General features: G+C 46.4%; 1 protein-coding gene across 10 annotated transcripts in view; it reads left to right on the forward strand.

Annotated features, from left to right (window-relative positions):
* The window catches only part of TBCCD1 (TBCC domain containing 1), a 356963-nt gene that overhangs the window by 212479 nt on the left and 129808 nt on the right, over positions 1 to 14676 (forward strand). For all 10 annotated transcript variants that reach the window (XM_069225791.1, XM_069225786.1, XM_069225795.1 and 7 more), the window contains one exon: positions 6445 to 6562. In XM_069225791.1, the coding sequence (XP_069081892.1) occupies positions 6445 to 6562 (118 nt within the window). The remainder of the gene's footprint in view (positions 1 to 6444; positions 6563 to 14676) is intronic.

Below are 14676 nucleotides of genomic sequence, written 5' to 3' on the forward strand. Positions count from 1 at the left end.
ACTGTAGAATGAATACAATGAGGATTTAAGAGATCTTGAAATATCCATGTTCTCAACCCTGCAAGTTGCAAGAAAAGCTTTCATTCGAATAGGGTCTTCATATGTTGTTGTTTTATTCTTGTAAGTCGCTTTGAACAGGCAGGGATGGAATTATCCAAAGTGAGCACCAAGAGAATGACGCTCTGGTTCCATACTTTGAAAGTCTTTGTGTCTGTCTGCAGTACTCTTGGCATATTCTTGACAGTAGTTGACTGTGTTACCTCACCCCAGAATTTGCTTCATCATATTGGCTGCAGAAAATACTTTGAGTAAGTCTCTTGATTCCAAGGAGTAAAGAATAATTCCTTTAGGTTTTTTGGAAGGAGAAACAACGTTGATTATTAAATGAGGGCATTTCTGGCATGTGTTTATAACTTGGGAGGGAAGGATTTGAAGAATACAAGAGAATCAGAACCCTCTGTACCTTTAGGGAGACCATAGATATGCAAATTGTGTCTTAGATTTATATTTTCAAGGTCTTCAACGTGACATGTGTTTGAAGGGTATTCACTTTGAGGGCAGTATCAGTGAAAACTGTAATTTGTTGTTCAGCTGTTGAGATCACCTCTTTCATAAGAGACCATCTGTCACTAAGATTTTGTAATTTTGCATTTGTCTCCACCATGTAAGGATGCAACATTAATCTCTTCCAACAGGAGATCCATTGAGACAGAAGGAAGAGGTTTTATGGGGGACCGTGGGTCTTTTTCAAGTCTAATGTCACTGATGAAGGAGCTGCTTTGGGTGAGAAGTTTGAAGAAGTAGTGCCTCTATGCAAAGGGTTGCACAAATCTTCCATCGTTAAGATCTGTGAGATTGCAGAGGAGTTCTTAATATATCTGTGAGATGGACCCTTAAGTGATGTTTTGAATTTTTTCAGTCTAACCATAAACAGGAATAGATATAGGGCCTAATTACGACCTTGGTGGAGGGAATTACTCCGTCCCAAACATGAAGGATAGCCAGTCCGCCGTATTATAAGTTCCATTATATTCTGTGGAACTAGTAAAACGGCAGGCGGGATATCCGTCACGTTTGGGACAGAGTAATCCCCTCCGCCAAGGTCATAATCAGGCCCATAGTAATCAGTTCGCCGAAGAGGTAAAATAACACATGAATAATAGCCTTCTTGTATAAGTTGGTGATGCTTAATAATACCAAATGGGAACAAGAACAATTCGGGTAAGGATATCCATAAGAGTGCCATGAAATATTTATTTTCAAGTTCCAGAACATAAGTGAAACAATGTTAAACGACGATAGATGCAATAAGCGTACAAGCATGTTGAAATAGCTTCATTCATCATCTAGTATGCACGCTTCTGTAGTTTTGAGAAAAATGCCAGTCATTCAAGAAGTTCAGGTAGGAAGTGCACAATAATAAATTGTAATTCTGAAACATATCTTCATAAGAAATGCTCTCAGAAGAAAAAGCAGGTCTTAGAAACAAGATATGAGCAAACCTGGTTATCCGCAAGGGTTCTAATGTAGAGATGAAAAAGTGTACGCGCCTCCTAGTTCTCCTGCATTATGATGCCATCATAAAGTAGCAGGCGCTCTGAAGAGAAGGAAACGTGTCACTGCCAGTAAACATGATGCGCATCTTCTCCCAATGAGATGTGATGTGAAAAAGTGGGCCAGGCCAAAAAACAAGCACAGTGTTACAAGAGTAGAGAGTTTCTGGAGAGGAAACTACCACAATGCAGTATTCCCCTCACGCAATCCCACGGAGAGTCACTTGAACACCTCAGTCTTCCTTGGACATCAAGCCAAGTCCCCACAACCTGCATAGTAGAGGTGGGCAACCAAAAAAATGTATGGTGTAGTTCGAGCCAAGGGTCTGGCTTGGCTATTAAAGCTTGTGGATGAACATATTTGCCATGTAAATCATTCAACAAACATCACATAAAATGTCAAAAAAGTGGATTTCTTTAACATGTGGAAGCTTTAACATTAATATGTCACATTATCGTGCCGCACTGAGAAGTACTTATTAAAAGTGATAATTTTTAAACATGAACTTAGAACAGTTCTGCCCCTCCTCCGCACCCTGGTGAGTGTGCCATTAATGAACTACAGAGCAAGACAGTTTTCACATGAAAGAGCAAACATTACATTCTATTAATTCAAGCACAAGAGGTCTTCTTATAGCTGCTATTTCAAACTCGAAGGTGCCTTCGTTTGCGGGAGTGAAGAAATGTAAAATAAAATATTTGCCTAAGATCACAAATTTGGTTGAGCAGGGCGGCCGCTTCTAAACCAGGGTTTCTAGTTTCACTCTGGACAAATCAGCCTCTAAAAGGTTATCTATTTCTTTCTTCTTTTGCCTCAAATGTTATTTTTTTTTTTTTTACCTCTCAGTATCAAGGTAGAGCGATGGTGGCAAGAAGAATCCACATGAAAGTTTGGCTCGTTATGGGCTCGAGTTTTCAACAGGACCTCGAGCTGAGCCAGGCTTTAAACTTGAGCTTGGCTTAAACTTTCAGTGACATGTCTACCTCTGCTACTTACGCCATGTGTTTTCATCCCTGCATTTCCTTTTTGCACTTTGCGTTCTTCCTCTGTACTCTCTCCCTTACCACACTCTGCATTTTGCCTTCTGTGCTCCTTGCTTGTTTGCCTGCATTACTCTCCTCTTGTACCATGTGCTTGCGCATCTCTTCCATTTGGACCAGGCACTTCTCCTCTGCTCACCAAAGTGCTCTCCTTGCACTATCCGTTGCTGTCCCTTTGCACTCTTTGTTACTTCCTTCTTGCACTTCGTGCCACACCCCCTCAGCTGCCCCACCCTATAAAACATTCCCTTCAGTGCCAGTGATTTAGCTTTTGTAGAATGAAAAGGTGTTCTCCAAGCTTTAATAACTTAGCAGTACAAGCTTCTCTAACAAAAGGCGCAAGTATATGATATCTGACGCAGAAAAAGTGCATATGTAGCAGCAATACAAGGGTGCATGTGTTTGGAAGATAAGCAATGAGTAACACTTCCCATTTACTCTTGGTCCTGACTGCATGTTTCTGAAGCTTGCTCACATCTTTTTAGTAACAACAAGGCACAAAAGTGCTTTCCAGCCAGCAGCCCACTACTCTGGAACCCAAAATGATTAGTGGTGGATTAGTATAGGGAACTATGAGTTAATTTGAGTGGTGGGCATATGAGTATGTTAGTGGATTGAATAGAATAATGGAGGGATAGAAGAGGGAACAATCTAGTTCAAAGTGTTACTTGTGAGATCATAATAGTAAGATGAGGCTTGGGATGAGAAAAAGGAGATATGGAAGAGGGAAGAGCCTGTAGAAAGGGGTTAGGGAGATCACAGTAGTAAAATGCGGTTTTGGATGAGTGAAAGGAGAAATGCTGTAAAGCACGTTCTAAAAATACTTACAAATGCATTTACAAAGGAGTTTAGACACGGAGAGTCGGAGTGAAGACTAAGGTCTTATTTATTTTGCTGCAGAAAAGAGAACAGATTTATAACTGGCATCCCCAGCCCAAAGTAAAGTGTGCTAACATGGTGCGTTCAACAGTGATATTTATACTCATACATCAAAGGATACATAAAATAAGTAAATAATGATATACGTCATACAGGAATTTTAAGGAGGGAATCAGTTTCCACACACTGGTTCCTGTCCCTGCCTTGTCCTCGACTCCCTTCTACAGCTGTCTGACTTCTCACATTCTGAGAACCCTTCAAAGGATTTCGTGGTTCAAAGATATAGATATCAACCATTCCCTCCCCAAAATACCACAGCCGAGGTCGGTTAGTTTATTTTTACCACATGATTATTATGAGTAATGTGCCTCAGCTAGGGAAAAAAACCAGCTGCGAGCCTGTGGTGGAACCAGGCTTCTTTCACTAAACAAATATAATAAGATAACATATGCAATAGGTAGTGCGTTCAGATAGAGAACTCAAACTAAATGTCTTTAAGGAAAAGGAGCAATACAAAATGGATTCTTACAATGCATGAGGGAAGAATTTAGAAGAGTTGCTTGGGAGATCATAGGAAAATGAGTTTTGGGGTGAGCTAGAAGGGGATAGAAGAATGAAAAGTCTAGAAAGGGTTATTTTAGAGATAATGGTAGTTGAATGAGGTTTGGGATGTGTCAGAGAGTGGTGATAGAGGATAGATTGAGAAAGGTATAGGGTAAAACAGATTAGTGCATTGGCGAGGGAGCATATTTTCTCTTCTACAGTAGGAGTAAAGTAATAAAGAGATACATGATTACATTGAAAGGGTGTGTATGTATAAGGAAGTTCTACCATTTGATTGAGAAGAAGTAGGACTTTAATGTTTGGTATCTTGGAAATTGTAGTTTAAAATCCTCTTCAATGGTAAAGTTGGATTTTAAGTCACAATTTTGAAATTGCCACTTTTAAAAAGTTGGCATTTTCCTGCCCTAACTATTTGGTGCCTAGAGCCTGTTTCAGGGTCAAATTACTGGGTGTAGTTGGACTTTGTTTATTCCTCCCAAACAGCTACACAATAGAGGGATTAGGTGTACCTTGATAGGCCTTCATTAGCAGGGTTTGTTTATTCCTCCCAAACAGCTACACAATAGAGGGATTAGGTGTACCTTGATAGGCCTTCATTAGCAGGGTTTTGGAGAGGAGCTGGACATAGGCCCATTTGCAGATCATTAGATTGTTCCGTCTTCACACAAAGGACTTCAAACACTTCATTGTACCTGTAGTCAGGCTGGAGCCAGGACATGGGAGGTAGGAAATGACGAGCACTTTGAAGGAAAATCTCTAGAAACTTCTACTTCTGCAAAGAAGGTACCAGGAACAAAATTAGGGCCCTTAGAACCACACTTCAGCTTACTTTCTGGACATGCAGAAGGACCCTGAGGACTACCTGATGCTGTAGTATATTATGTAGTTCAGACGTTTGCTTTGCTGCACCTGGAAGGATTGTTGTCCTATGTGAAGGCCTGCCTTGAACCCTCAGCCCCGCTGCTTGAGCCATGTTCTACTTCTTGTACCCAGGGCTATCAGAGTGACTTCAAGGACTAGTTGGCTGGCTTCCTTATGAGAGCCTCAGGGACAGAACAGGCTCCAGCCACCTGAAACCTGCACCTGGTACCAAAGGTGCCCAGATAGCCAAAATCAAAAACTTGGCACTTGGAAAATTTGTGGTTAAAAGCTGCCCTAACAACTGAGAGGAAAGAGGGACCAACTGACCCATCTATTCTGCCAATATGCATCGCCAGTTGGCCTGACTAGGCAGCAGCTCTTTCTAGGTTGTTCTTCACAGCTTAAATTCCTGTTCAGCGGCCGCTCTGAGGAGAGGTGTCTGACCTTCTGTAGCCCTCCTCGGCTGCAGCCTGCAGCTTTTCCCACTTTGAGATTTTCGACTTCCAAAAAAGTCCTAACGTAGAAAACTTAATCACAACTTCGCCCAGCAACTCCCCAATGGCAACACATCCTTTTTGGACAGCGCCTGCACCCTTGCCCTGCCTAACTTTACCTTCTCAGAGCTTTTTCCATGAAAATTCTTCTGAGTCTGAATGTAAGCGCAGACTTGTATTCGACCAGTACTCCATCACGGTTGACCATAACTTTCAACTTTGCCACGGTCTTATGCGACTAGATGTTCACGCTTTGATCTTTTAGGTGCTACATTTCGCTTTAAACTTAAAAAAAAATCTTTACTCTAGTTCAGCTGTTTAGATTTTGGTCGTTTGGTAGCAAACCAATTTTTCAATTGTTATTTTTCTAAATTCGTGTGGGATTTTTTGTGTGTTTTGTTTTCACTCTATTATTGTTTGTGTGCTGCAGAAATACTTTATACATTGCCTCTAAGTTCAGTCTGACTACTTTAGTGCCAAGCTACCGGAAGGTTAAGCACAGGCTAACTTAGTGACTTTAGTGGTTCACCCTGACAGGGATTGTGGCTGTTGGTTGAGCAGGGCCTACACCGAACTCAATCAATAACCCAGTTTCTCGCATGGCGTTTCTCCGGGTGCTGTGCACGAGGTTTAGGCTAGCTGGAACTGAGATGTCAGTTGTGGCTCTGGCCCATGCCCATTCTCTGGAGTAACAGCGTGGTTTTTTGGGCGCTCGGATATGTGATTTATATCAGCTTACGAGGGGGGGCTAAGGAGGGTTCCGGGAATATGTTTACATGAGAGAGCCCAAACTGCTAAATTAGTGGAGAGTCGCTTGTTAAATGCCTTCCCTCTGAACAGTGGAAATGCGGGTTAGTAGGTTACAGTAGTGTGGTTGTAATACTCGTTGGATTAATTTATAAGTATGCTTTATGCTTTAATATTTTTCATTTGAGCTCTTTGTTCTACAACATGTATTCAGACTTGTTAATAATGCTCGATTAATGGTTTGTTACAGATTACAATAATAATTTTAACTTTATTTCAACTGCATTATTTTTTATGTGTTTCAGGGAACAAAGAAAACAATTCCAGGCGCTAGTAGAGATGAAGTTTAACGAATGGCTGATTAAAACTGGTAACAGGCAGCAACTGGATAGTCTTGTACCCCCAGCTACAGATTCTAAGCAGGTACCAGTATAGACTTCAATACATTTTAAGTAAAAAATGGATAACCACTGAGGGTGGCCAAGGGCAAGCTTCATAATTCTGTTTTATGTCTTCTTTTTCTAAAAGTGTATAGTATTGAATGTTCGTACAGGGACATACATTTGGGCCATCCTTTTAGCAATCTATATTGAAATATTGACAGCCCTTTAAGGATTATTTTCTGATGCTTCACATGAATGTCATTCTAATAAAGTGTAAATGTCGTACGAAATAAGAACAAAAATTGAGTTCACTGAAATCAGAAATAGAAGTCATTTACTGAGGAGCCTTGGAAATGTCAAGCTTGTTGTTTTTTTATGCTTATTGTACCTTTTTTCCAGTTTCACTACAAGAAAATATTACTAGGATTACAACAAACCGCTATATCAGGGCCCAGTTACTTTATAAAAGGTCACATTTGTGTGTTTTTTGTTGTTTTTTGAGGCACTGGGAGATTAAGGACCTGATTGAGAGTTTGACAGATAGGGTAACTCCGTCCACCTGGATGGAGTCCAACTGCCTCAGGCTGAACAGGGACATGACCGAAGCGGCGAATTTTCTGGAAGGAAGCCTCATTGTGGGACTCCATTTGGTGACCCACAAATCTTGGACTTGCTCCCACTCCCAAAGCAGATACAAGAAACCTTGGCTTTATTAAAGACAGCCAACTGGACATGCCTGCTCAAGTCAACATACTTGCATTGGCCTGTTTCAGCACTCTGAAGATGCTGAAGATCATCTTCAAGTAGCTACAGAACAACATCAGGAAAATGGTCCCTCAGTCACCTCATCATCTGCATTCTTGTCTACGGAAACACCTTATTTGTAGGAATAACCAACCAATTCACTAAAAGACTCCATCCCGTCCGGAACGTAGCATCCATACTAGTCCTCGGTCGCCCACGTCAGGCCCACATCACAATTCACCTAAGGTAATTCCACTCCTTCCAGATACGCAAGAGTGCACATTCCAGGCTCCTCATCCACATGTACAAAACACTTCACAATGCAGGCCATGCTTACTTGAATGGTCACACACAATTCCACCATCCCTCCAAGCAACTCTGCTCTGCTGGACTCCCACTAGCACACATCCCACGCATATACAAAAGCAGAATAGAAGGTTGTGCCTTCTCATATATTGCTCCTAAAGTGTGGAATGAGCTCCGGCAACACTTAAGCACTGCCTCCTCCCATCGTGAATTCTTCAAGAAGTTGAAGATCTGCCCTCCTGAGGCTAGCCCCACACACCTTCTACAGTGACAGGATGCTCTCAGGGGAATTCATCACCAGACTACACCCAGCAGGGACACAAGGACCAGCACTCAAGAGGGTAGCTTCCTTCCTCTCCAGGCCCACACCGTTCACATCAGAACCCAAGGACCTCATCTGCAGAGACCCACATGAACCATCACACTTTTCAACATTAACGTGACTCCTCTGGTTAACATCATCTTCTCCTACAGAATCAACATAATTTCGTATGAGGACGAAGCCCTGCTAATTTTTTCCCTCTTGGAGGACCCCATCACCCGCAAGGCATGGCAAGGCATGATCAGCATGGCCAGTTGGATGAATGAGAACCGCCTCAACCCCAACACTGACAAAACTGAAGTGCTGATTTGTAGGAATGAGAGATCACCTTGGGACTCCATCTGGTGACCCGCTAAACTCAGACCCAGACACCCCCTAACCAACCACACTAGGAACTTAGGCCTCATTATAGATACTAACCTCACCATTAAGTCCCAGGTCAACGGTGTCACGTCTTTATGCTTCCACATCCTCTGCATGCTATGTCAGATCTTCAGTTGGCTCCCACAAGAAAACAGACATAACATCATGCAGGCCCTAATCACAAGTAGATTGAGCTACACCAATTCACTCTACGCAGCATCCCAACCAACCTTTTTCACAGACTTCAAACAATCCAATAAGCCATAGTCAGACTCATCCTTGACCCCCCCACCCGGATCCCACACTGCACCAATCCTCAGAGAGCTCCACTCCCATCCAAAAGTGCTGCCAGTTCAAACTCCTCATAGACGCATTTAACTTACTATCAACACGGGCCCTGCATTTCTCAATCACCAGCTTAATTTACACCACCCCACCAAACTACTTCGCTCAGCATCACTCTCACACACACCCCGCACCCACAGAAGCATAAGAGGAGGTTGATCAATCTCCTGCCAAGCCGCCAAATCCTGGAATGACCTGCACCCATCAGGGCCTCCTCCTCACTTCTTAAATCCCACAAGAGGAATCCCGCTGTGTTCATTATGACCCCCTTAGTCCACCACATCGCAGGTGATTCTGCCACTCAAATCCAGTAATCTCATTAGGATAATGAGTCTATGCGACATGGCACTGCCATCGTTTGGTCAGGCTCTAATTTTCAGCTCCTCCTGAGTATCTCTGTCTCACTACATACAAAGACACCTCAGTACTATATACGGAGATGTCCATGGTATTGAGGATTTTCCTCCTCAGCCGAGTAGGGAGCACCTAACTAACGCTGCAGGTTGTTCAAGCCTGAACCATTAAAAGTATAAATCCCCATTTGGTGTGCTTATCTCTGAACAAAATTTACCATTCATTATGGCGAATCCACAATAGGTAGCAATTGCAGTCAATATGAGACCACCCCTTACTGCACATTTACTGGCACATGGCCTAACGGCCCGGGGGGGTCCAGTCACATTTGTTGTTGACACACACGCAGCTTATAGAACAGACCTTTTTTATTCTTGGGTCACATTTCTAACAGTTGATGGGAACACAAATACATTTCTCCATTATACACCTGCAAATGTACCTGCACAATACAGAGCATATGCATATCTAGAAGTACCTCTATCTTATCAAGAACATAATAAGTGGCTTGATGGCGCCCTACCCCACACAATTTTACATGATAGGTTAGGTCCTCTAAGTAACAAAGGTCCTACCTGGCCTTTATTGGCCACTTTTAAACCTCACCCTGCTGCAGCGAACCTAACAGTATCTGAAGTCCGCCGTTAATATTCTGATCTGTCGGCAATATACAGATGATTAGTACAGTTTGTAATGCAAACACTGAACACAAACCCAGCACATGCTTCTCCGGCACGACCACATGCAGTAATGCCAGGCATTAATCCTGCGACAGTACATTCGATCATGGGTAAAGTACCCGACAAACGAGAAGAAATTTTGTTTTGGTTAGCTCAAAAAATAAATGCACTGAAAGCAGTATTTCCCCATACAGGCCCTCAGGATAAACATAGAATATTAACAATGTGCTTGCCATGGTTCCCACTGTAGATAATTGTAATACATGGGGCACGGTATTTGCCACGCTCTATACTACCGAACACGATACACCGACACCTGCCAATTTATCTGAAGTGTTGAAACAGATTCAAGATGATTACGGGGCTGCCCCAGCCCTGGACTTGGGGATGCAATTAATGGGATATTTCACCACAGTATCTTCAATCATATTAAGTAAACTTGAAGGGGGGGGCGTGGTCTGGCCTGCCGACAAGATGGCCATCACTGTGTGAGGCTCTGCCGGGCTTAGGGCCTCTTTTCTAAATTTCTCCTGGCGGAGGAGCAGATTGAGCGCAAGTTAGGCGCTGCTGGGGTGCTTTCGCCCCAGTGAAGACATCAGTGCTGGTGACCGGCCCGAGGCGGGGTTCTAGAGGAGATTTTCCCCGCCCGCTGAGGTGCTGTCGAGTGACGCGGCGCAGCCTGCTGGTGGGCGTCCCTCCTTTCGGTTCAGGTGCCTGCTTGGGGGTCCGGCGGTCGCAGAGCTGGATGGTGGTGCTGAGCGGCTGGGAAAGGGACGACCTTCCTCCTGGCTCTGCTTCATTGGCAGCTGTATCGGGCCGCGGCGGGGAGCAGTCCTGGAGCTGGAATGCTGGTCTGGCGGCCGGCGGCAGCTGGGGCCTAGTGTTTGCAGGGCCGCCGGCCCGGAATACTTCAGGCAGTGATCCTGGGTCGGCCCGTGCTGCTGGATCGCTTGGATCGCTGGCGGCTGACAGGTGGTGGTCGCTGGCGGTCTGGGGGTGTTCTGGGGCTCCCTGGGCAGACTAGTGGACGTGCTGGGGGCCCCTAGGAACAGTTTTGGCCCCCAGCTTACAGGAGCTTTCTGGAGGCAGTTGCCGGCTGGGTCGGGCCGGAGGAGGAGGAGGTGTGGAGGGGCTGCCAATTTGCTCCAGTTGTGCAGTGCGCTTTGACCCTGATTGCTCAAAAGGCCGATACGCCTGTGGAAGGGGTGGCCAGTACCGTGGAGGGTGGGTCTGCCCTGCCCTGGATATCCACTCTCCTTTTCAGACGCTACATTTGAGACTTGGGTATATGCCATTGCCGGGGGGCCCTGCGTCACGTTTGGACTCTTTTGATTGGCACCTTGTGAGTGTTGGTGTAGCGGTTTGGGTGCCTTGTTTTTGCTGTGCCTGGAGGGTGCGGACAGGCCCTCTTGTCCCTCTGCAGCGGCATTTGGTGGCGGGGCTCCTCAGATTGCTGCTTCGTCGCTCTGTTGGTGGTGGATTATTTGTGGCTTGTGTAGACGGAGAATGGGCAAGTCCGAGCAAAAACAGTCCAGACTTACCTTTGACGGTGGAAAGAAGAGAGGGGGCTCATCCTCCTCTCTGCCCGGCGGTGAGAACTCTGAGGCTGGGAGCTCGGATGCCTTGGTCAAGGTGATGTTTCTTGATCTTAAAAACAGCCTTGCAGGCATAGATGCTAAACTTGATCACCTGACGGAGCAGCTTGACCACATCAGGGCCCTGGTGGACGATCATGACTCAAGGTGATCGTGAACAGTTACTACAGATAGAGAGGGTCTTAGAGGTTATTTGCAACAAGAATGAGGATTTGGAGGTGCAGTCGCGCCGCAACAACATTCGCATAATAGGCCTGCCGGAGTCTACTAATATGGGGCGGATGGAGGACTTTGTGGAGGGTATGCCTTTTGATCTTTTTTCCCGGGTGAGCTTTCTCGGCTGTTGGTGGTTGAGAGGGCTCATAGGCCCCTGGGACCTCGGCCTCCTTCTGGGACTCCTCCGCCCCCCATTATTGCTCGCCTGATGAACTATCGAGATAGAGATGTCATTCTTAGGCTGGGTCGGGAGCGACCACCTATGATTTATAAGAACTCTGAACTCACTTTCTTCCCCGACTAAACTCCGGGCGTGCAAACTGCGAGGCGTGCCTTTCTACAGGTCAAGTGCACCCTGAGCCAAACATATGCGAGGTTTTCGCTGTTGTACCTGGCTAAACTCGGGGTGCAGCATGATGGGAAACTGCTGTCCTTCACTGACCCGAAGCAAGCAGCTAAATTTGCTAATTCGGTACCAAAGCCGGCGGAGGATTCGAGCCCGGAGGGCTCTCGGGCTGAGAGAGCTGCCTTGAGTGACAATGACTGATTCGTGTAAGATTGGTGGCTGGGGTTTCCGTGAGACGACTGCCGGGGTTCTGCATGATAAGCTCCTTTTTTGTTATGGCTGCTCTGCTTAGTTTGCTTTGCTGTTCGGCCCTTTTGCCCTGCCTCCCCATTCCCGATGGGATGGTGGGTTGGATGGCCCGTCTACGCCCGTGGGATGAGTCCTGATTTCAGTATTTGTATGGTAAAATTATTTTTGGATGTTGGGGGGGTGAGATTATGCTTCAGCCCGTTTGGGGGGTCTGTGTGGGTGGAGGTTTGGGAAGTTTGCAATCTGTGATGTTTCTGTCTACTTTTTTCCTAGTTTTTCTCTTCTATGTGTAAGGCTGGCGGGCAGATTGGGGCGATACAGAGGTGATTTGCATTTGCTGAGAGACTGCGATGGGCTCTAGTAAGTTGGCAGCTGTTCGCTGTCTAACCTGGAATGTGCGTGGGTTGAATGATCGGCCTAAGGCGCTCCTTATGTCTGCCTATGTTAAGTGCCACGAAATTGATATTTGCATCCTTCAGGAGACGCATCTGGTTGCTGCTACTAGGCACCGGCTGAGGGCTGGCTGGGTTGGGGAATTTCACTGCTTGGGGTGGCGATCTTGCTGTGTAAAGGAGTGCAGTGGTGCACGCAGAAAGTGGTGCTGGATCCGAATGGTCGCTATGTGGTGCTGAGTGGTATGCTGCTCGATAGACCGTGTAGACTTGTTTCTGTATATGGCCCTAATACGGATGATCCTGTGTTCTTTCGCGAGCTGTGGCGCTTGGTGGAGTCGGTGGGCGGGGGTGCAGTGATCTGGGGAGATGATTTTAATGTGATTCTGGACCCTGCAGCGGATCATGAGAGTGTGGCTAGGGTGCAGCATGTTGCGGCCGCCAGAGTGCTACAGTCTGTGATGGAAGATGCTGCCTTGGTGGATTTGTGGAGGGCGAGGCATGGTACTGATAGAGAAGGCACATGTGTGAACTATGCGCATAGTAGCTGGTCACGTATTGACCGCTGGTTGAGCATGAGAGACGTGGAGCTCTGGACTTGTTCGGTGGACCACCTGCCTGGTACTTTATTGGATCACTCACCGGTCTGGCTGGTGCTAGAGGTGCCTTGTGGACTGGGGCGCGCTTTCCTGTGGCGATTGCCGCATGGGGTTCTTTGGGATTGTGCATTCCGGGAAGATATTTGCGAGGCCATGCACCATTTTTTTGCTGACGTCTGTGAACTCGGCTGGCACCTTATGGGAGGCATTTAAGGTGGTTATATGTGGGGTGTGCCTCTCAAAGCAGCATGGGGTGTTGAGGGCGCTGCGTCGTGAGTTGACCCATCTGGAGGGACAGATAGCGGATCTGGAGCGCAGGTTGATGACAAACTGGTCAGGTGCTGTCCTTGCGGAGCTGCAGAGTGAAATGTCCAAGTGTGAAGAGGCTGCGCTTTGGGAGCTTTGCTTTTTGGGGCGGTACACCCGGGCGCGGCGATATGGTGAGGGGGAGAGGGCTGGTCGGACATTGACAAACATGCTGCATAGACCATGGGCTAGCAGTTATGTTACTGAGATTGATGGCCCTGGGGGTGAGCGTGTGGTTGGGACGCAAGCGGTGATGCTGGCTTTCACCCAATTTTTTGCTAATTTGTATGCCTAACCAGTGGATTTAGACGCTGCTGCTGCTCAGGCTTACTTTTCTGACATTGCTCTTCTCTGGTTTGACGACACTCATCGTGCTTACTTTGACAATCCTTTCTCGGTGGAGGAGGTTGTCGCACAATTCGTAGTCTGCTGATTGACAAGTCACCTGGGCTGGATGGTTTGACTCCTGCGTTCTACAAGGAATACTCGGATATTCTTGCACCTTACTTCTTGGACGTGTATGCGGAGTCCATGGAGACTGGGATCCTTCCTGCCTCTCTCCGTGAGGCTCTCATTGTTACAATACCCAAACCGGGCAAGGACCCGCATAGCTGTGATTCGTACCGTCCACTTTCCATGATCAAAATCGATACTAAAATTCCAGCCAAAATGATTGCGGCGCGGTTCCAGCTGGTGCTTCCGGATCAGTCTGGGTTTGTGCCGGGTAGATCCACGTCTCATAATCCGCACACGTTCTTTGCAGTGGGGGGCACGCAGGGGATCGAGGAGGAGGCAGCTGCAATGTTCTTGGATGCTACCAAGGCTTTCGACTCTTTGGCGTGGGATTATATGTTCGCGCTGCTGGCTAGAGTGGGACTGAGTGCTCGTTTTGTGAAATTGATTAGACTGTTATATTCTTCTCCCACTGCTAGACTCCGACTAAACGGGTCTATTTCTGACTCATTTCCGGTTGCCCGCGGAACTCGCCAGGGGTGCCCTTTGTCCCTGTTGCTCTTCGCCATGGCAGTGGAGCCTCTTGCGGCGTGGTTGCGGCAGCATCATGGGGATGGGGGTTTGCCTTACAGACAGCGGTCCATTCTGATATCCATGTATGCTGCCGATATTGCGCTGTATGTTCGGGAGCCGCGTGAAAATCTGTATGTTTTGTTGGATGAAATAGTGCGTTTCGGTTCCTTTTCAGGGATCAAGGTTAATTGGTCCAAGTCGGTGGTGCTGCCTCTGTCCGCGGGGATGATGAGATTCCCCTCCTAGTACCCAATTGAATGGGCGGATGGGCCAGTTCGATATTTGGGAATCTGGCTGAGCTGTCATGTGGA

Source organism: Pleurodeles waltl, chromosome 3_1, assembly GCF_031143425.1.
Source record: "Pleurodeles waltl isolate 20211129_DDA chromosome 3_1, aPleWal1.hap1.20221129, whole genome shotgun sequence".
Taxonomy (NCBI): Eukaryota; Metazoa; Chordata; class Amphibia; order Caudata; family Salamandridae; genus Pleurodeles; species Pleurodeles waltl.